General features: G+C 36.6%; 1 protein-coding gene across 1 annotated transcript in view; it reads left to right on the top strand.

The window, feature by feature from the left end:
* Positions 1–22938, top strand: part of LOC129229828 (homeobox protein Meis2-like) — a gene marked incomplete at its 5' end in the record, with an annotated part of 50869 nt that overhangs the window by 22777 nt on the left and 5154 nt on the right. The window contains 1 exon segment of the mRNA XM_054864202.1: positions 2389–2465. Within this exon segment, the coding sequence (XP_054720177.1) occupies positions 2389–2465 (77 nt within the window).

Genomic DNA, 22938 nt, shown 5'->3' on the forward strand with positions numbered 1-22938 from the left:
GACATAGGTGACTAAATGGCATCCTTAAGGGAGTATCTCTGGTGCTACAAAGTTTCCCCCTAAAAGATGCCAATCTGCAGTTTTAACATTGTGGCAAGCCTATGTTTGAGGTTCTTTACCTGTTGAACAAACATACCTACTATCTATTTATCTAATATGCAAAAAAAAAAATCGATTTAAATGTCTAAATAGGCATGAAAAAAACACAAGCTCGGTAACTGTTTACGTTTATTTTTAAATGTCACCTTTAGATGCATTACGTCAAGTCCAGTTAGACTAGATAAAGAGCATCCAGTGGAACGGAACTGCGCTTTGTTGCCGAAAATTGGAAAGCATTTAGTTAGGCGATATGAATCCACAATGTGTAATAATGCTTTTAAAAGATGAACAACCCTTTTATCTCCTAATGAACTTTTTTAAGTACCTTATCGTTCATCTCCATAACGAGGAAACAATGGGCGACTGGTCGGATCATTTCCTTATGTGAATGGAACGTTTCTTCTGTTCTTTTTTTCATCCTTTCAGAACAATTGAAATTCGCTCATTTTTTAACCTTTTCTGGTGCCGCCAAAAGGGTTCTTTGTTGGCACGAGTCGATTTCGCAGTTAACGGAAGTGAAATTCTTAAAAAGGAATAGTCTTGGAAATTTTAAATATGTGCCGTTACAATAATGTGCTTGCGTAGGATTATTTTAACTTCGCAATTAGAGCGATGTTGGACAATGAAATAGCATTTATAAAAGGACCTTAAATGTTCGCCAATTTTGGAAAGTAGTTAAAGGTGCTTAATTTTCTTTCAAAACAGGACATATTTTTTTACTTTTGTGTGATAAATATTAATATCATTAGCTGCATTATTTTGGGAAATATTAAATTTTGTAGATTCAAACCGAAATATAAAGCCGTTTTCTCTTCCGTTGGGGCAAAGTTATTGTAAAATTCTGTTTATTTCGTGAATTGTCTCCAATGGGGTTGTTCCCTTCAGACAAAAGTACTACCCCTAGTCACTGAAATTGATAGAATAAGCAAAAAAAAAAAGCATGGAGCGAGAAAAAAACTTTCATTTTCCCAACGCCTAATTTATTATTATTATTTTTTAAATACCCGATTTTTAAAATAGGGTGTGATTTTTATGACGTCACAAATGATGTACTTTGGTGCATCTGTCTCCACTATAGGGGCTTTATATCTGTCTACTGCGTTTCCACTTTATGATAATCAAAAAGGCGAATTAAATATTGCACTCTGTGAATGGCACTTCATCATTTGTGATGTCATCGGCAGAAGCGTAAACAATAAAAGCGCACCGATTAAAATACTTTTTTAAAAATATTAAACTTGTCAATTTATTTAAAAAATGGTCAGATCCTATGTTTTAAAACATGAACTTTCAAAAAAAAAAATACTTTTAAAATTTCGGAAACGGTTTTTTTTTTCAGAAAATTTTAAAATAAACACTGTATTTTTGCGGAAGAAGTTTCATCTTTTTCAAATTTAATTAATTTCGCATCTTACTCACAATTAAGGAAATCTTTTTAAAAACTCTGAATAATTAAATATAAAAAATAATTATGAGTTCAGATTGCCAAAATTATCAGCACATTCCGAGCTGTTGCATAAGTGTAGTTTTTCAAGACTACAAGCATTTTTTAAATGAATTTCCAACTTGCGTGGACCGATTGTATTGTGCAATGAATTAATTATGTATTTCATTCAATAAAAGTTTTTTTTACTTACATTTACTAATAACATATAGGGGGTCGAAAACTCTGACACGTTTTTATGCCTAATAATTGGTACAATAATGAAAATACAATAAACAAACGTGTGGATATTTTATACATAAAATAAACTAGAATATATTATGATACTAGAAAGTCGCCCGTCAAGGTACGGCGGGTGCAAATTGCTTCTACATTTGAACGAAGCCATTGCCTGTTTGGTGATATTTTGATAATTGAAATTTTAACTCTAACTCCAGTGGATACCCCTAAACTCCAGCAGGTAGCGTTCATTTTTGACCCTTTTTTCGTTTCTTCATTCCCCTGAAATGACACAGTCTTACCAGCAAAACAGTTAAGTGACCGGTTCGAGTCCAGCCTTGTCACAAAAAAGCCTTTCCCTGCAGGTTAAACAGTACCAAAACACATTATCAAATTATCATGCCATGGCGCGAGTTTCATTGTTGAAACACGCGGGTTACTCGATCATTGGTAATTATATATATACGAGGGTTTATTTATTTTTGGAATAAAATTTTAGTGACAGATAAGTCAAAAATGATCCAATGATTTAAAAGTTTTCGAATTGCAAAATAAGATTGGTTCAAGCATGTCAAAACTGTACTTCAGTGTAATTTGCTATAGCAGACAAATTCTTTTTCTTACAGCATCCATATCCTTCTGAGGACCAAAAGAAACAGCTGGCACAAGATACGGGTCTTACCATCTTACAAGTCAACAACTGGTGAGTACACTTCACTGTTAAAAATCATCTGCTTAGAAATGAAAACATTTAAATTCTGATTTTTCCCGAGAAGTTTTGACTTAGAAATAAGTAAATGTCAAATTTAAATTCAAGTAAGCAGACCCCCATCTCAAAAGTAATGCCTGTGCAGAAAGGAAAGCGGGAATTTAATTCCTCACTGTTTCTCAGTTTCTCACTGCAGATTTCTCGCTGTTGTGAAAAATATTTTCAGCTCTCAGTTTAAAGATTAAGTGAGCGTATTTAGCGCTTTGTGTGTTTCGACTTCAGTTCAATTACGGATCGTCCAGACTGTTTAAGTTCCCGAAGGGAGCGAGTAAGTCCTTTGCTTTGCAAGAATTTCAGGCCGGCAAAATACCTTACTCAGGAATGGTACAACATTTGCTTATTTTTGAGACATTCGCATTCTCAAACCAATTCGACATGTTCTCATTTTTGAAACAGCCCTATTCTTAGAAATGATACCGTCTGTGCTATCAGGTATCATTTCTGAGTAGAGCAGTATTTCAAAAATGAGAAAATGGTGAATCATTTTTGAGAAGAGGGTAGTATATTTCAAAAGTAAGAACTCTTGCTTTTCAATTCTAAGCCAAATTGTCTCGGAGCCATTTTGAGTAAGTAATGTTCTCAAAAAAAAAAAAGCGATTTTCTCTCAATTTTAGAAAATCTGTTTTAATTGTGTTACACCCAATACTTGCATCCGTATTTTGTAGAAAAATTTACTCTCAAAATGTGAACAGGGGGGAAAAAAAGTTAAAAAAAAATATGCTTGTAGACGCGTCAAATGTGAACTAAATTATCAAAAGGGAGCATGCATTTTTTTTAAAAATATTCAGAGTAGTTGAAAAAAAAGATAAAAAAAGACTGAAGCTAACAGCAAAATAGTTTTATCATCTTTTCGGGGTACAGAAATAAGCACAAAGGTCGCAGAGTAAGAAATATTTCTATTAAAAAATCACGGAGATATCACCTGTTTATTTTGGATCTGTGCCCTTTTTGAACGAAAACCTGAACAAGGTTGATAGCTCTAATTTCACTAAAACTTTAATATATCACCACTTCATATTCTCATATCAAAGTACTTGAACCAAAAACTAGTGTACAAGGGCGGATCCAGAAAATGTTCAAGGAGGGGACGATTGTTTTCACTCTTTACTCTTTAGAACTTCAATTTCTAAAAATTATCGAAGGAGTGCATTGAACCTCTCGTTTACCTATCCCTAATATCATCTATCGTCTAAAATTGAGACTTCGGAACTTCAGTTTCGAAAATATTCCTATAGAAAGTTCGTGCCCCTATCCCCAGAGTAATAAGAGATGTGCTACGATTGCGTTTTAAAGACTTCAATTCCGGAAGAATTCCTGGAAAGAGCTCCCTTTCTTCTAACACCATCGATTATTATATAAAATTACGGTTTTGAAACTTCAGTATTGAAAATATACATGAAGAAATTTCCTGTCTCTCGGCTCAAGGAGGGGGCGATCGCCCCCATCGCCCCTCCCTTGTATCCGTCCTTGCTAGTGTACATTTTAGAGATTTTCTTTCTTTCTTTTGAAACAAGTTTTCGTTCAACACATTCAATCAGGTTGTGTGATTTGTTCTCCCGTAAACAGGTAAAGAGTAGTAACTAATTTTGTTATTTTCCATTAATTTTGCATTTTTGTCACCTATTGTACATTAGATCTGTTGTACAAGTTTGCTTATTTGGTTTCAGGTGAGAAAAAAAAAAAAAAAAAACGCGCGCAAAAAAAAAAAAAAAAAAAAATTCCCAACATTTTTCTTTGTTAGTAAAAGTATCTCGAAAACTTATTTTTGTAGATACTGCCGTTTACCTGCCCACGGCAGTGTTACCGTTTGATAGAAAAGTCAAAGTTCACCCTTTAATAAACTAGAATTTGTTCCATTTGGACTTCTGGAGGCCAGGCCCGACGAGAGGCCATGTCAGCCGAGTCGGAAACTAGGGGCCCGGACCTCGGGGGGGGGGGGGTTGACACTGACGCAGAAAAAGGAGGGAAGAAAGAAAAGAAAAAAAGAAAGGAAGGAAGAAAAAGGGGGAAAAAATAGGAATAAGAGAAAACGAAAAGATTAAGTAAACTTTACACACTTTGTGGCACTTAAAGTAGAGGTTATTGTTTTCTAGTAAGCAGTTGTGATTCCCCCCCCCCCACTTTTTTTTTTTATATTTTCCCTTTTCTTTCCCCCCTCCCATTTTTTTCTTGTTTCCCCTTTTTTTTTTTTCTTTTTTTTTGGGATCGTGAGGGGCCCGGCGACATAACTGCCAAGGGGCCCGCCTTGGCCAGTGGCGTAGCGAGAAAAAATCCTTAGGGGGGGGGTTAATTTTTTCTGAAGTTTAAAAGTAAAGCTATGCCCTCGAGTTTACACACACACACATATATATATATATATATATATATATATATACATATTTTTTGGGGCTCATGGGGGGGGGGTTCTAACTTTCCTATCCCCCCCCATGGCTACGCCACTGGCCCTTGGCTCTCTGCGGCCCTGCTGGAGGCTAGGGGATTCGATGAAGCCCATCTGAAATGATGTAGAAAATGCCAAAAGTGGATACATTTTCTTTTGATAGACTGCTCCTCATGTCTCAATCTCGGCTTGCCTGGGACATAGGCAAAAACAGGGGAAAGAAGAGTTTGTACATGGATATTTTTTGGCATCTTTGATCAGAGGATGAAATCCGGAAAGGAGAAATTCCTCGCGCCTTTTCTCCCGCGGGACGGGGCAGAGTGGGCGTGCGTCCATCACTCTCGGCGAGGAGTTGCTCTTGCGCCTCGGGAGCGTCGCAGTAGGAGCCTGAAGGCGGGAGCTCGGCCGGAAAGGGTTGAGTCGGAGGGGCAGGACTGCCGCACTTGGCGCGTGCTCAGCTGAGTTGGCGACTTTTTTGAGCGGCTTTTTTACTTCCTTTTACAAAAAAGGAAGTATTGTATTCGGAAAAAAATTTTCACTCAAAAATCGGCTTTAATTTCCATTTCTCTTACCCCGGAATGAATGTTGAGTTTTTTTTTCGACCCAATCACACGTGGATATATGCCTAAGAGCGTACAGACACCCGAAATATCCATTTTGACGACCCTCGAGTTAATTACACCGAATTTTCTCGTGACGTACGTACGTATGTGTGTGCAGTGTTCGCGCTCAACTATCCGTAACTTGGGTCCCAAGGGCCCATTAATGAAAGAGATTTGGGTCCTTTGGCGGAAAAATGAGTCCCTTAAATTTTAAACAGAAAATCTTAGCACATAATTGAATAATATACAACTATTTATACTTAGGAAAAAGTAACTATCCACATAGTTATTTGAAAAAGGTATGAAATAAACTAAATTGGTTAATTTTGCCCTTTTTTTCTGTGATTATCATATGTTCAAATAATACACTTGCAAGATTTAGTTATTTCAGAAACTATTTAGTCAGTTACAATGAGGTAAACTCAAAATTTACTTTAAAGTTGGATTTTACCATGAGAAAAAAAATAAATGCCTTTGATTGATCAATCAGAAAGCACTTCCCTTAACCTTTGCTTTCATAAACATTTTTCTAGGTGAAAAAAAGCAACTTGCACCCCCCCCCCTCCATCAATTATCAATGGCAATTTCATAGAACTAGAAAAAAATCGCAAGCGAATTAACACAACGCAAAAATCGCGATCGCAAAAACGAAACATTTTCTCACATGAGTATGAAAATTGCTCATTTGCAATCTTAAATTAGAAAATTTGACTTCATTGTGACTCTTTTAAAATATCTGTGTTGGCTTTGGTGCTCCTTTTAAAATTTCGCCATTTTCAAAATGGCGCGATCGATTAATACGTGACTTTTGCAAGTCCAAATAAAAATAGCCCCTCAGAAATAGGTGAATTACTAGAAAATGAACAAGGTTAAAGTGCTTTTGTATAAAATTCATATTCATAAGTAATTTAACAAGAAAAATTTTAAGTTCGGAACTTTGTGTTTTGCGCGATCGGGAAAATGTTCGCCATTTTTTTTCACCCATCCTTTTATTGAGGATGCAAGATAATAATTTTCAAAAGTAATTCTGGTTAGGTGAATGCAAAATAGATAAGCTTTTACTACTCAGTTGTCCTGTATCAATCCTGAAGATTGCATTGAAACCACTCTTACTTTTGATCTTTATTGTTGTTTTCAGGAATTTCCCCGAGATAAAAGTTGAGGTAGAACTTATTCTTAGAATAGAGTACAATGGGCTATTTATGAACTTGCAATATTTTGCTCCTTGAGCTCTGCCCAGGAGGTCACTGTAAGCTCCAGTCTTATCACTAAAATTCCATTGACCGGTCAACAGTAGGGGTGTGTTTGAATAGCTGATACAGAGATAGGGTCATTTTAATCCTTTTCTGTTGATTCTCCTGGTCATTGAAGCTTAAAAGCATTCACTAGATAGATCTTCAGCATTTTCCACAATTTTTTTTCTGGTTTTTATCTTTTGGGTGTTCTGGGTCCCTAGGACCCGAATTTTCGCGGAAGTTGCGTCCCTTTCCCGCGAATTTGCGTAAAAAACCCGCTATAGCGCGTAAACGCGAACCCTGGTGTGTGTATGTATCTTGCATAACCCAATACGGTATGTCCTAGAAAGTTGAAATTTTTACGTTAACTCCTAGTGGGGTCTAGTTATGCACCTTCTCTTTTGGTTGCATTCGAATGTTCCTAAGGGGACATTTTTCCCCTTTTTGGGGGTTAATTTCGATGTAAACTCAAGTTGTGTTATAATTTGTCTGGCACTTGGCGATATGTCGCCAGTCTTTGGTTCGCCAAGGTTTGTCGCCAACTTGGCGACAAATTTGGCGATTTTTTACTTTAAATTTGGTTTCAATTTGGCCACAGTTGGTGATATTTAGAGAGTAAACAATTGAATCACATTAAAATTGCCAATAATGTGGAAATGACATTAAATTAGAGTAAAAGGAAGTCATGTGATGCACACATCAGCTCGGTTTTTTTTTCTCTGGCCAGGTTGTCAGGGGGAGTGAGATTCCACTTTCGTTTTGTTCGGGAGGGGGGGGGGGGAGCACACTCAAATTCTTTGATTAAGCTATTTCAAACACAAATTAGCTGCAAGTGGACATGGAAAACCGAAAATTTCTAGGTAGAGAAGGGTAAATAAAGCAAATCTTTTTTTTTCCATTGTCAACTCTTTTCCATACCTATCAAATCTTTTATCTATTTTACTTTGAACTGTGTTTTAAAATTTCGATTTCCTTAAATGTGTTCTGTTGAACAGTAATCTTGTCGATATTTTTTATTTTACCCCTTGTCCTTACCGGCTCCTCTCTCCCAATATGAGAGCAAAACACCTCTAAAATTACCCTCCCCCCTCCCCACACTTATTGGCATCCCAGCATAAGTATTCTGTATTATAAATGATCGAACCCAGGGCGCCCCGATGGGAGATCGCCGTTACCTCTCAAAAAATTTCTTATTCGGATTCAAAATTATCATCATTCGGCAAAAGTTGGAGTTATATTCGGCCGAGTTATCATCATTCGGTGAAGTTTGGAGTTGATTTCAGCAAAATTTGGAGTTCCATTCGACAAATAGAGAATTTCCACCCTCCCAAAAATTTGAGTTCGGGACATCCCTGATCGAATTTATTCTTTACTGTTAGTGTACAGCATTTTGATTCCATAAAATGGAATTCAACCATTTCTTGCATTTTACGGAGAGTCTAACAAACGAAAACATCACCTTTTTTTTTTCTTTTTTCTGAAACGGTAAAAGGAATGACCCATTTTGGATGGAATTTCAACAAGTTTAATCTTAGTTTTGAAAGCTGTGGAATTTTGATTTAAGATAATGAGAAAAAAAGTGGAAATGTGGGGATAATGTTTTCTAAAAGAAGTTGGTAAATTTATTCGCAATTCAAATAAACTGTAGGAGATGCAGCACTTTTAGGCTCATGGCTACTGAAAGAAGTAACACAAAGACTGGTCCTCCAGGAGTCCCCCCCCATAAGAGCAGGGATGCACCCCCCCCCCCCAATTATCGCGAAGACCCCCCCTGAATGTGTGCGAAAAATACCCCTCAAAACACCCTCCCTAAAAATTGTAATGGCGCAGTCTGCGCTATGAGGTTCAGCATTTCCAGAGGTATTGATTCTTTTGGAGGACGTTTTGATTACGACATATTTAACGTGCTCCTGTCATCGTCCGCGAACACGGAGGACCATCTACCCCGGTATCAAACCTGAACCCTCCAGTTACGAGCCCGACGCCTTACGGATCAGGTCACCACGGCCTTAAGAATAATTATTATACTAGAAAATCGCCCGTCAAGGCATGACGGGTGAAAATTACTTCTACATTTGAACGAAGCCATTGCCTGTTTGATGATATTTTGATAGTTGAAATTTTAACCCTAACTAACTCCAGTGGATGAACCCTAAACTCCAGTAGATAGCGTTCATTGTTGAACATTTTTACTTTCCTTCATTATCCTAAAACGACAGTGTTATCAGTAAAACAGTCAAGTTACCGGATCCAATTCAGCCTCGTCACAATAAAACCTTCCTCTTCATGTTAAACATTGCCAAAACATATTATCAAATTATCATGCCGTGGCGCCAGTTTCATTGTTGAAACACGCGGGTTACTCGATCATCGGCTATTATTTGTATGAGGACGATGAGGAACTTTTCAGGATTATTCTTCAAAATATTAATTTCTTGAAGTTATTATTCCATTAATTTATTTTTTAACAATATTTTATGTGTTGTTTTTTAAAATTTCGCTGCAATAAAAATTTCTTGTAAAAACTTGATGCAGTGTTTAGGAGGTATCCGGATTTCGCATTTTTCACCCGTCTTGTTTGAGCAGCTGGTGCGAAATCGGTTCGCCAAGGGTCGTCCGGAGGGGCGATGGGCCGCCAGAGCGCTGCAACCCGGATCGCCCTAATCCGGCAGTCCCGGAGTCCGGGCTTTCCCTGTGACAGGGACCATCAATCGCGATTTGCGTGGGGCTTAAGTCCCCGGGGCTCGGCCGGAGTCAATGGCGGGGAAGGGGACTGCAATTACAGATTACGCTGCATCGGCTGCAAATTATGAAAAATAACTCTTCCGACCCCCCCCCTCGCTCCCCGGTGGGCCGTTAACTTAGCTTAACGTTGGCGTGGGGCTCGCATTAACGTAAGTGATTTCTGCCGTTGCCCTGGTTACGCCGTGACAGGTAATACGTCGTGGCCGCCTTTTTGTCTTCTTGTATTCGGGGGAAGAGCACACGTGTATCATTTTTCAGGAGTACTTTTATGTGTTTTTAAAGTTTTTACCCGGGCAGGTACCCGCCGGGGAATAGGGCCGGAGCTGTTTCGCAGCTCGTTATTGAGTGCCTTTTATTGTTTGCCCGTTTTCGGGCTCTTGTTTCGTGGGGGGGGGGGGATGGATCGTTACCCAGTCTTTCAGAAAGTCATTAAAGGTTGGAATTGTCGCACTTTGCTCTTTTCTTTTATAACTCGATGGCTATATGTTTTAGTGATAGGTCCTTGCACGGCGCTATTTTGCCTGAAGCAAAATCCCCGAAGAGAAAAAAATTATTTGAATTTTGACGTCTTGAATTCAAATCATGTTTTCAGCAATCACGAAGTGCGATAGGACTAGTGATGTTCCGGATATCCGTATCCGCGGATATCCGAGGGAAAATAAAGATCTGTATCCGTATCCGTTACTTTTTTGACGGATCTTAAACGGATCATTTCTATTCTAAAAAGTTTAAAATACTTGAATAAAAGACTCTTGTTTTAAATACCATTTAAATTAGGTGTTATTCCCTATTTGAATTATACGGTATCATTTCAGAAGCCAATTTGTACCCCCATCCCCCCCCCCCGTTGCAAAAAGGAAGGGGAAATAAGTTTTAAAAGTGTGTATCAGTGTGTCTTTTTGTGATATCGTAGCTCCTAAACAGATGAACTGATTTTGATAGTTCATCTTTCGTTCAAAGGTCAGCGCTGCATTTATGCTGAAATAAAATGCGAAAAATTATTTCTAGCCTGTCCAGTAGCAGCTTTACACTCTTGCTCCTGTACCCACATCTACCGAGTAAGCTAGAAATAATTTTTCACATTCCATCTAAGCATTAACGCAGCGCTAGCCCATTCCTTCCAACTCTCCCTCAATTTTAACGGAGGTTTCTTTAAAGAGTAAATCATAGTCTTGATTATATTTTTGCCACATGTGACATTTTTCGAAGAAATTGCCATTATTCTGACGGGAATAACTTCCGTAACAAATTTTACACTTGGATAGTTGAATTGGATTAAAAAAAATTTAGATCCGTATCCGTATCTGCGGATCTTGACACAAATGATCCGTATCCGCGGATCTACTTTTTTAACGATCCGGCACATCACTAGATAGGACCCTACTCATTGTGCTTGTTTCTACAAATGGAAATGGAGACGAAATTTGTACCCATCATGTTATGACATGTGATTTTCTATGCACCCGTACACTTATCATGAAGATTATATTAACAGCGTTCACGGTTATGATATTTTTATTCATTATCAATCTAAAATGGTAGGAATTAGTAATCTGCAAATATTGTATCTAGATTGGGCCGTCTTTGTATAGGTGTTTTCCCCGAAAAAACATAATTTTGCACAAGACCCCCCATCCCTCCTCTCGTTTTTCAATGTAACATCTGCATGAGATAAGCCATGGAAAAAAATTAATAAACGATTTGTAAACATAGCAATGAAATTAGTCCTCTTAATAGATATCAAAATCAGCGTGCTAGACTTGTTCTCGTCGTCATGGTAATCTGAAAAATCAGACCAACGTCAATATTGTGGGAAAGTAAACTTACTAAGCTATTCGTTACTGCTCAAAAAGATTCATTTGAAAACTTTTTTTGTACGCTTGGGAATGCCTACGGCTTGTTTTTTCTACGACAAATCAAAAATAACTTCCTGAACAGGAAGGTATTTTTGAAGTGTTTTAGGAAATTAACAAAAAATTATTTGCTGTTTTTCAGTTAAAGTCCAATATTTTGCCAAGTGGTTCTTCACTATAATCTGTACTTCAAATTGAACTGTCGTTTTCTTTAGCATTTCTCGCAAGATTTAAAATAAAAGTCAAAGAAAATTTTTAAAAAGGTTAAGAGTTTTTTAGATCAGTGGTGCCCAACCTTAGATCAGTGTTTTAGAGTGTTGTTAGATTAGAGTTTTTTTAGATCAGTGGTGGTCTTTGGATCCCATCCGGCCCGCGAAGCTGATCCATGTGACCCGTTGCTTCGTTCAATGTTACAAATGGGAAAGCACGATTAGTGACGATGTCACAAATTAGGAACCTGTATACAGAAATTGGTTTCACAAAAACAGCTGCATTTAATGAAATAAGAAGCAAATAATGCAGTGAAACCTGTGTAAGTTAACCACTTGCGGTGCCCTACTTTAGTGTTCAACTTATAGAGGTTGAATTATATGAATTAGATCTAATTCTGTTCCTGAAAATAGCGGTCAACTTACAAGGGTGGTCAACTTGACACGTTTTACTATATCACAGTTTTTGGTTTCTACGTTTCTTTCTTTTTCCATATTTCCCCATGTTATTTGGAAAATAATTCAATGTTTTGAAATTTTATATGCGTTCTGGGCCACGAGAATGTTTTAAAATGAAGTGGGACCCTTGGGCAGAAAACGGTTGGGCACTTCTGATTGAGATTATAAATTTAAGCGTCCTGTCAAGACCCAAGAATCTTTGCAAAAACTTCACTTCAAACATCAAACCCTTTGACCTAATTTGGGTATTGCAATATTTCTGCAGGCAACACGAAGAATATTTTACGTTTCAAAACTTGCCAGTTGTTAAATTCTGAGAAAACTTTGGTAGAATACGCAGAATGCTGCCATTTTTTCTCCCCCACTGTAGGTTAGGCGCCTGTTTATGCTATCGTAATCCACGCGGCATTGATTTCTGGAGCGCAAATCCCGACGAACAATTAGTCTTCATTTCTGGAGACGGGAGCCTGGATCCGCTGATGCGAGGTTCGCTGCATCAAGATAAATGGCGGAGCGCAAATGGAGCGTGCGAAGCTCCAGCGGAGAGAGAAACAAGTACAAAAGGGCAGATTTTCTGGAAAACTTTCCCAAGTTGGGGGTGACGCGTGTGGTGTGATAAAAATGGTTCCGTGTTCTGAAATTTTGTAATTCAAGCAAGTGGTGTGGACTGGTGCTGGAAGTTAGCACATTCCTTGTAAAAGCATTTTGTGTGCATGTTTTGGTTATCTAAAAATATTTGAAAAGCTCTAAGTCCAATCGAGTGCCATTTATCCGAAATCCGTACTCCAATTAACCGCAGTGTCCAATTATTCCGAGCGTAGCAATGTCGTAATTTTTAGGATACCTCTTAGCCTGATAAAGTTAAAGGGAAATTAAAACATTCCAACCTGAACAAAGCGTGAAGGAAAGCTACAGCATAGACTTTTTTTTTTATTGACCAATTCACTATTAAGTTTGGTTAAATCATAAAATTTCTGCATTAAAAGTGAGTATTTCGAGCGTTTTCATAGCCCAGAAGCATTATATCATTCCTCTCAAAATAAAAGAAAAAAGGTAGCGTGCGAATTATCACTCCGTCCCTTAAGATCTGAAATTTTCCTCGAAATTTTAAATGTACGTATAAGTTGAAAACAGAATTTTTAAACTCACGAAAGGTGTTAAAGAGTAAGTTTTTTTTTATTTAGCGTCAAATAAGTAGCATCATTGAGGAATTGACATTGAAAAGGAATTAACTGACAAAAACAAATTCTTACCAGATAAGGAAAAACGACCAGTAGTCATTAAAACAACCCCTAAAACCATACTAATTAAAGTAACTGCTAAAACCATACTCATTAAAATAACCGCTAAAACCGTACTGATTAATCGTTTCATTTTCAACACAAAAGATTCAATAGTATTTCTTTACCCATACTCTTATTGGCTTCTAATCATTTTTTCCCTTTTCATGTAAAATTTATTTTTGTTATTCAGCTATTTTTCAATGTCATCTCCTCAATTAGAAACTTCTCTTAGTAAGAAAATCCCAGCGCGATCCTAAAGTATTTCGAAACTTGAGAAGGAAGAAAATGGTAAAATATTAACTCTGTTTTTAGCACCACCTTCCTGGTCGTATTTTGACTATGTAGCAACACATGTAGGCTATTTCAAGTCATGAAAACGTTATGGTTACCTCTAAAGGCCCATGGATATGATAAAGCAAGTAGTTTTTAAAAATTGACTCATCCTCACATATATAATAGCGAATGATCGAGTAACGCTCCTGACGTCAACAACAATGAAGCTCGCTCCACGACATGATAATTTGATAATATTTTTTTGTAATGTTTGACATGCAAGGAAACGCTTTATTTTGACGAGGTTGAACTGGATGCGGTAACACTTAACAGTTTTACTAGTCATACTGTCATTTTAGGAGAGTGAAGAAACGAAACAGTGGTCAACAATGAACGCTATCTACTGGAGTTGAGGGTTCATCCACTGGAGTTAGGGTTACAATTTCAACGATTAAAATATCACCACTCAGGCAATGGCTTCGTTCAAATGTAGAAGCAATAGTAACCCGTCATACCTTGACGGGCGATTTTCTAGTATTGTAATATTTTGCTGTAAGTCAAAAATTACTTTTTTTATTTTCTTTTTACTAATAATAAAGCTGAAAGTCTCTCTGTCCGGAGGATGTCTGTGACGCGTATAGCGCCTAAACCGTTCTGCCGATTTTCATGAAATTTGGCACAAAGTTAGTATGTAGCATGGGGGTGTGCACCTCGAAGCGATTTTTCGAAAATTCGATGTGGTTCTTTTTTTATTCCAATTTTAAGAAAAAAAAACTATCATAAATTACGAAATTATCATAACGTGGAACCGTAACATGGGCACAAGCCAATTGGCGAGATACGAAATTATCATAACGTGGAACTGTAACGTCGGCACAAGCCAATTGGCGAGAAAATTCACCATACATTATTTGTAAATATACAAGCGAACCAAAAGACCTTTAATTTTTCTATTACGGGCGAAGTCGTGCGGGTGCCACTAGTAAATAATAAAGTGCTTGCTATTAGAGAGAGCATTTTAAATATTATTTACACCTAGTAATATTCGGTGCAGTATTTATTTATTTAATACTAGTGGCACCCGCACGGCTTCGCCCGTAATAGAAAAATTAAAGGTCTTTTGGTTCGCCTGTATATTTACAAATAATGTATGGTGAATTTTCTCGCCAATTGGCTTGTACCGACGTTACAGTTCAACGTTATGATAATTTCGTATCTCGCCAATTGGCTTGTGCCCATGGTACGGTTCCACGTTATGATAATTTCGTAATTTATGATAGTTTTTTTCTTAAAATTGGAAGAAAAAAAGAACCACATCGAATTTTCGAAAAATCGCTTCGAGGTGCACACCCCCATGCTACAAACTAACTTTGTGCCAAATTTCATGAAAATCGGCCGAACGGTCTAGGCGCTATGCGCGTCACAGACATCCAGACATCCTCCGGACAGAGAGACTTTCAGCTTTATTATTAGTAAAGATTAAGCGCTTATTTTTATTTCAAATGTTTTGCACAGTGACAATTTAGTCAAGTGCGTGCGAGGCAATGGGGGGGGGGGGGGGGGGAGGCGAAGTGAAATAGTTCATTTCGTTTACTTATTCAGTCACTTATAAATCACTTAAGTATTCATTCATTAATTGTTCTATATTCTTTCATGATTTATTCATTCAAAAACACTTATTTTCTTATTTATTCGTTATTTCATTCACTCATGTAACTTTCCGCAAATATTAATTCTTATTTATTCATTAGCTCTTTTATTTACTCGGTTCATTTGATAAAAAATATTTTCAATAATCAAATAGAAAAATATTTTATTTTTCACCCTGCCCATGGACAAAATTTTTACTTCTTTTCGAAGGTACAATTTTACTGCCAAAAATAAAAAGTCACATCTCCCCAATGCAAGTTTACTATAAAACACATTATGTTCAGTTTGCTCAGTTTGAAAAAAAGTTAGTTGTCTGAACCATTTCACTTTGCCCCACATTCCTTTACTAATTTCAAAATGGAAGGAACCATCTCCTTCTTGATCGAGACTATTTCTGAAGGATCTTCATTCACCACATTTTGTGAACTGGAAATCGGCGTACTTTGAAAGATAGAGAGAAGAGACCAACAATGCCGATTCCATTTCGGGCCTTCGATCTGCCCCCCCCCCCCCTCACACTTTGTTATTCTTGGGCTCTGGAAATGGCCCGCACCAGTCACCGCCGCGGTTACTTCTCCTTCTGTTTCATTAACTTGATTATCGTTTCGCCTCCCCCGCTCGCGCTTTCTGCTTGAGTGACCCGAGGTTGCCGCCCACCGCTCTGCTTGGCGACCGACTTGGCGAAACGTCTCTGCAGGCTGGATAACGGTACAGTGTTTTGAATTTTAGTAGAACTGTCATTCAAAGGCGCCTGTATAGGGGGGCAAATGGAGGCTCAAGTCTCCCCCCCCCCCTTTAGAAATTGGAACCTTCGTTCTTCTAGTACTTTTTCTTTGCAAAAATGTAAAAAACATTTCTTTTCTAGCCATCAATGAATAATTTATAAAAAATGTCAAACTTTAATAAGTCTAATCTGCACTGAAATCGGTTTCTATGGGGAAAATATCTGAGCCTCACCTTAAAATTATGCATATGGACGCCTATGCTCTCATTAGAGATAGACATTCAGGGCCGCAGAGAGTCAAGGCGGACCCATTGTCAGCTATGTCGCCGGGTCCCTTCCGCCCCCCGAAAAAGAAAAAAGGAAAAAAAGAAAAGGGGGAATGAAGAAAAAAAGGGCGGAAAAGAAAAGCGGGGAAAAGAAAAAAAAGGGGGGGGGGTGAAAAGAAGAAAGGAAAAAAGGGAGGCGACGAAAAAAGAAAATCAAAAATACTTACTAGAAAACAAGTAACTCTATTTTAAGTGCCACAATAGTAAGTACCAAAAAAGTAAATTTTACTTAATCTTAAAGTTTTTTCTTATTCGTAGTTTTCCTTCCCTTTTTCTTTCTGCCTATTTTTTCTTTCTTTTTTTCTTCACTTCTTTTCTTTCTTTGTTTTTTCTGCGTCAGTGTCGCCGGGTCCTCCCAAGGCCCGGGCCCCTAGTTTCCAACTAGGCTGACATGGCCCGCAGAGAGCCAAGGCGGGCCCGCAGTCAGTTTTGTTACCGGGACTCCCCCCCCCCCCAAAAAAAAAGAGAGAAAAAATCAAAACTGCTTATTGGACTATAATTAACTGTTCAAAAGTGCCACAACAATAAATATCATAAGAGTAAATTTTACTTTATCTTCACGTTTCCGCTTATTCGGAGAGTCCCCCCCACCTCCCCTTTTTTCATTCTTCCTTTACTTTCTTTTTCTTTCCTTCTTTTCTTTTAATTTCATTCTTTCTTTCTATTTCTGTCTTTCTTTATTTTCTTTTTTTTTTGCGTCAGTGTTGCCTCCCCCCCTTCAAGGCCCGGGTCCCTAGTTTCCGATTAGGCTGACATGGCCTATCGTCGGGCCTAAATGTAGTAATTAGTTTGTTTATAATGAAAATCTTAACTTCAACTTCAAAAAAATCCTTATTTTTGGGTACTGCGAAGGAGAGAGACCTATATATTACAAAAAAGCAAAAGAAAAAAAAAGAAAAAAAAACAATAATCAACAACAACAGTATCAGACCATATGATTTTTTTTTTTAATTTCGTGAACTTTAGAGAAAGGGATTTTTTTTGTAGAAAATTATAAAATTTAGGCTTCGTGGAGCATAACTAAATATTTTTTATTCGAATAAAAAAAAATTGTGGTATATATGGATCTAAAAGAACAACTTTTCAACTAAACATTTTCAATTTCCAAAACAAGTAGTACAATTTTTCATAAATATGAAAAATTCTTTTCAAACCATTTCTTACATTTAAAACGAAGATCAACACTTTGGTGGGCGAGTTATTAACTATTTTCCTACTTCCTGGACCCTATCAAAAGTTCACCCGCTATAACAACTGACGAAGGATTTGAAATTGATTGGGCGTGCCGCACGTCTTACACAGTTTGGCGTATCTTGTGTTCCGGTGTTCAAACTAAAGTGCTTTTCATTATTATTATTATTTTATTTAATCACTTTTTATCAACGAAAAAGAACCTGACTTGGCATCATACGTTCGGCCTTGCTTATATCTGAACTATTAGAGCATAAATAACATTTTTGGCTGACTATTTAACAAAAGACTTTTAGCAGAAGGCTTGGGGTCAAGGTTGATGTTTAATCAGGTGATTACAGGTTCGCTGTTGTTGTATGATGTGTGTATTGCTCTGGTGGGTTCAAACTTTTGGTTTGGATATCAAACCCCAACTCGATACAAGTTGCATGAAAGCATGCTTAAATACGTCTTTTAAAATGGTTATTAGCTTTCATTGTTTTTATTTTTAGCTTTTATAACACTGTATCTGTCGTTGGTAGGTGGGAACAGGGGCGGACTGGGTCCTGCAAGAGGGTGCCAACCTTGGCCTCCAAAGAGGGCAAAAAAAAAAAAAAAAAAAAAAAAAAAAAAAAAAGAGGTGCAGAAAGTAAAGAAAAAAAAAGGTAGAAAAAAGGCAGACAGTAAAAAAAAGGTTCACTTAGCAAGAAAAAAAAAAAAAAAGATTGTACACACGTTTACGAATTTAAAGAAAATAAAAAAAAAAGCAAGTAAAGTCGCACAGGTTTGTGAGTACAAAGAAAAATAATAAATAAGGAAGTTGCACCAAAAAATAAATAAATAAGATAAATTTAATGTAAAAAAATTTAAAAATAAGGAAATTTGCACCGAAAAATAAAAAAATAAAATTAATTGAGAAAAAGATAATTTAAAAAAAAAGGGTGTTCAGACTTGAGGGCGCATCGGCCCGAGAGGCTGGCGGGGCAGTCCGCCTCTGGGTGAGAGTTGGACAAGCTTTTTCGTTATCTGAAACAAAAATGAGTCATAGTAATTATAAAGCTTTTTTGAGCAATCTCGAATTGCTTATTCTGCCGTGCTAAGCACAGATGTGGTATCTGCAGTAGAGCTCAAAATGAGAAATTGACGATTAAAGTTTTACAACTCATTTCTTTGATTTATGACTTAATTAAATGCTGAACTTGCGGTAGTTGTTTCGTAAATAACTTATCTAAAAACCGTGAGAGAGTATTTTTATAAAAATCTTTATTTAAAATTAATAAATGTAGTTACGACATACAGTGGCTCCCAAAAGTGTTCGTACACTTTGAAATTTTTTAGTAAAACCAAAATAACTCGGAACTGAATTCGAATATGAAGTCCAATATTTTTTCACATCATTCCTGTGCCATTCTAAATACAACCCATTGGTTTTTTTCAAAATATTGACGGATCTTCTTTTTGAAATGGGTCAGAAAACGAAGAGACAGAGAAATGACACGCCACAAAAGTCATCGTACACTCAAATATTTTCGAATAAGTTCATGATTAAAATTGTCATATGCCGTTTTATTAATATTTTTGCATTGTGTTGACTCTTATAAGTCATTTGGCTTTAATTTTTTGTTTATTTATTCCTTAATATTGTGCTTATTATTACTATAAAATGGCTGGTATTCGTAAAAAACCGCAAACACCATTCAAAACTTGAATTTTTTCCGACAGTAGCGGTAAATTGGTTTGAAATATCTCTAATGTAGTTAATTTATTTGTTTGTATATGAAAGTGCTTGATAAAATGCTTCAAAGTAAGAAGTCGGACCGAAAACAAGGTAAGAAAAGGTCAACCGGCAAAGTTGACAAAACGTAATCGGAGATTTAAAGTTAAAAAAATTATGAAAAATACACATTTGAGTGCTGTAAAAGTTTCTGCAGAGTTAAATGAAACATTTTGCATTTAATTTTCACCTAAAATTGTTCGCCAAGTTCTCTGATTAGCTGGATTAAATGGGACCTCTTCCGCAGAAATTTTCTTGATCGTGCGAAAAACAGAAAACTTACGCTTTTCGTCGCAAAATCAATGATAAATAAGCTCAAAACGTTTTAGATTTACGTCTTACAGATAAAAATTAATTCAACATTTTTGGTTAAATTGTTATATAAATGTAAGTATAAGAAAAAATTATGAACTTAATCTTAAGAACTTAAATGGATCAGTTAATCAGGAGGGTGGAGGTGTTTTAGTGGAGGGTGCATATCAGCATCAGGACTTGGTAGTTTGGAATTTTTTGATGAAATAATGAATCATGCTGTTCCTATAAATATTTTTAAAACCAATTTTGAACTCTTAGCCAAAAATTTGGTTATTGGAAACAACTTTGTTTTCTATCAAAATAACGATAAGAAGCACACGGTTTTCAACGTTTGCGTCTAGTGCCTCGAAAATTGACCTAAAATTTAGAAAATACCCCCTCAATCTCCAGATTTTAACTTAATGTAACGTATTTATAGATATCTGGGGGATAGATTACGAAACTAGGGCTTTAAAACGAAAATAGAGCCAGAAATAGTAAGACTCGAAGTGTGGTTGAACACTTACTCAGAAATTACGCAAAAAAAAGAAAGAAAAATAATGAAAATTATTCCCAGACGTTTAAAAGGTGGTATAAATGCTGTATGATATTCTACTAATTAATAACTCAATCAAAAGTTAGATTATTCAATGATATATGGACATTTTATAAAGTGTACGAAGACTTTTGTGAGATAAAATTTCCGGCACTTTTTGGTTTTTGGTTTTTAAAAAATTAAGTTTTAATATTTTTTAAAAACTTTTCGCGCAGTTTTGTTAAAAATACCTATTCCGAAATATTAATTCTAACCAATGGATTGGGGTCTATTTCGTTGAGAGTCGAAGGTGTACGAAGACTTTTGGGAGCCACTGTATTTTCTTTTCAGAACCTTTTCATATGCTAAGCTATTTTCACCGTAAGTGACAATTACTACGCATTTTTAGGGGTATCTACACAGATACGACAAAAATAGCTTAGTAAAACGTGCTCAAAGTATCATTAAATAATACTGAAAACATCTGCTTTCTTTGGACTTAGCTGTTTCGCTTTATTTTGTTAATACAAATCTAACAGAATCTACCTTATGAAAGATACCATTTTCAAAACTCCAGACAGTTAAAACTGTAATCCGTAACAATTTTCTGTTTTTTATATTCAAAGAATGTGTATTTTATAATGTTTTATTTTCTAGATTCATTTTTACCGAGCATGAAGATAATTTTGACAGCAGACGATACTTAAATAAAAATATTACTGGCCGTAGAATGAAATGCGGTTTTTTTTTTTTTTTTTTTTTTTTTGCATGAAAGAATTAGATATGAATATTTTACGTGCATTTCATTTTTAGAATTTGCATTTTAAATAAATATTTAAATAGAAAGAGCTGAATATTTACTTTAACAATTATGCAAAGTTGTATTAGTTTTTATTATCGACCTGTATCAACTATTCAGCGGTAAACTAATTTTAATATTCTGTGTTACAAAAAACTGCTACATTACTAAATATGCTGCTTTACTAAGGTATAAAAGTCGTATCTACAAAAAATACTAAGGAAAAAAGTGGTAACTGCGCATATACCACTTTAGAGGTTTAGTATTTGTCACTTACGTTCAAATTGCCTTAGCAAACTCCGCAAACTGTGCAGTTACGACTTTTTTCTTAAAGCTTTTTTTAATATTTCGCGTTCACAAATCGCCAAAAAACTTGACATTTAGGTAAATTAAATTACTAACGACCACCTGGTGACAATAACTCAATTTTGATAAAATGTGCAGATACCACATCTGTGCTTAGCACGGCAGTATTGTTCTTACTTGACCGTTTCAGGCGTCTGTCCGTCCTTCTATTTTATTTTTGCCCCCGCCTCCCTCTGCAGCACCACCGTCGACCGTCTCCCTCATGCTACTCTTCTAGCGAGCTGCTGGGCTGTGGCTTCCATATCCTACACACACACACACACATGCATACACACAAACATGCCTATACACACTCATGCCTATACAGACACACACACACACTCGTGATTGCGAAAAGCATAATTTGATTTCAAAAAGTCGAAAACTCAAATTTTCTCCCTTTTTTTTTTTTTTTTTTTTTGAGAAATCACGAATTGCTTATTGTTCTCATTTGACTGTTTTTGATATGTTCCTATGTGATTTTATTCCGCCCCCCCCCCCACCTCCCTCTGCAGCACCACCGTCCACCGGCCCCTCCCGATGCTGCTCCTCCAGCGAGCACCGTCTCCAGGTTGCGTCCATATCCTACACACACGCGTACTATAAACACACACACACACGCGCCTGCACACATGAACGCCTACAGACACGCACGCCTACATACACACACATGCGCGCGTACATACATACACAAACACGCTTACATACACACACACGCAGGCTACACAAGCACACACGCTCGTGATTGCAAAAAACATAATTTGAGTTCATGATACCAAAAATTCAAATTTTCTTTTTTTTTAAGGGTAACATTCATTTCAAGATTGAGCTTAATCAAGCATAGATCAGGGAAATTTGCACTTTTGAAACTTTTCAAGAATAAGTTCAAAGAAGATTGAAATTTAAATATCGTAATTCGAAACTATATTTTCCCAGATTGTTCGCCAAATTTGGCGGCTTTCCCTCTACCACCACTCCAACCGAGGAGCGGGGGTGGCAAAAAGTTCTCTTCTCCCTCATCGCCGATATCGTGATTTATGGTCCCGATTTCCAGGGATTTTCTCTTCGCTCCATAAATTATGGGCACCCCTCTCTTGTCGGACAGCGCAGACGATCCGCGCGATAAATGGGGCCCGGTGTCAGTGGCAGGGAGAGTCGGGTTTAATCGGCTGGAATGATTAGAGACGTCGAAGAGAATGAAAAATATCGGCCCGCAAACTTTGTTCGCCTAATCTCTCCTAATTTCCCTACCCGCACTTTTATTCGAATGATATACCCTCCGAAAATCCTTTCTAGAATAACTTTCCCAATTTTTCTAAATTCTGGGAGAGTTTTTTTTTTTAATCAAAGTATTCGATAGTATTTTTCCTCTTGTTTTTTTAATTGTTTTGATTTCTAAAGCAATTCGAATGTGACTTTTTTTGCCCCCCCCCCCTCGCTACTAATTATTTTTCTAAGCATAGAATGAGGAAAATTAGTATATTTTAAAATTAAGAAACAATACGAGTCAAAAATTAGAAATACAATATATAATGCGACAAAGGACGTATTGTGTACAAAGAGGTAAAAGAAAATGGCTTTGACAAAAAGTAGTTTAACCTTTAAATGCATGAATTCTTAAGAACTTTTAACTTTGTTCCTTAGCTTCAAACTCAAATCACGAGAAAAATATTTTGAAAATTCAGTTTAATTTAGGTATGATTTATAGTTAAGTAACCAATTGGCAACGTCAGGCTTTCTGTGCCTGTATT

This window comes from Uloborus diversus, chromosome 9, assembly GCF_026930045.1.
Source record: "Uloborus diversus isolate 005 chromosome 9, Udiv.v.3.1, whole genome shotgun sequence".
Taxonomy (NCBI): Eukaryota; Metazoa; Arthropoda; class Arachnida; order Araneae; family Uloboridae; genus Uloborus; species Uloborus diversus.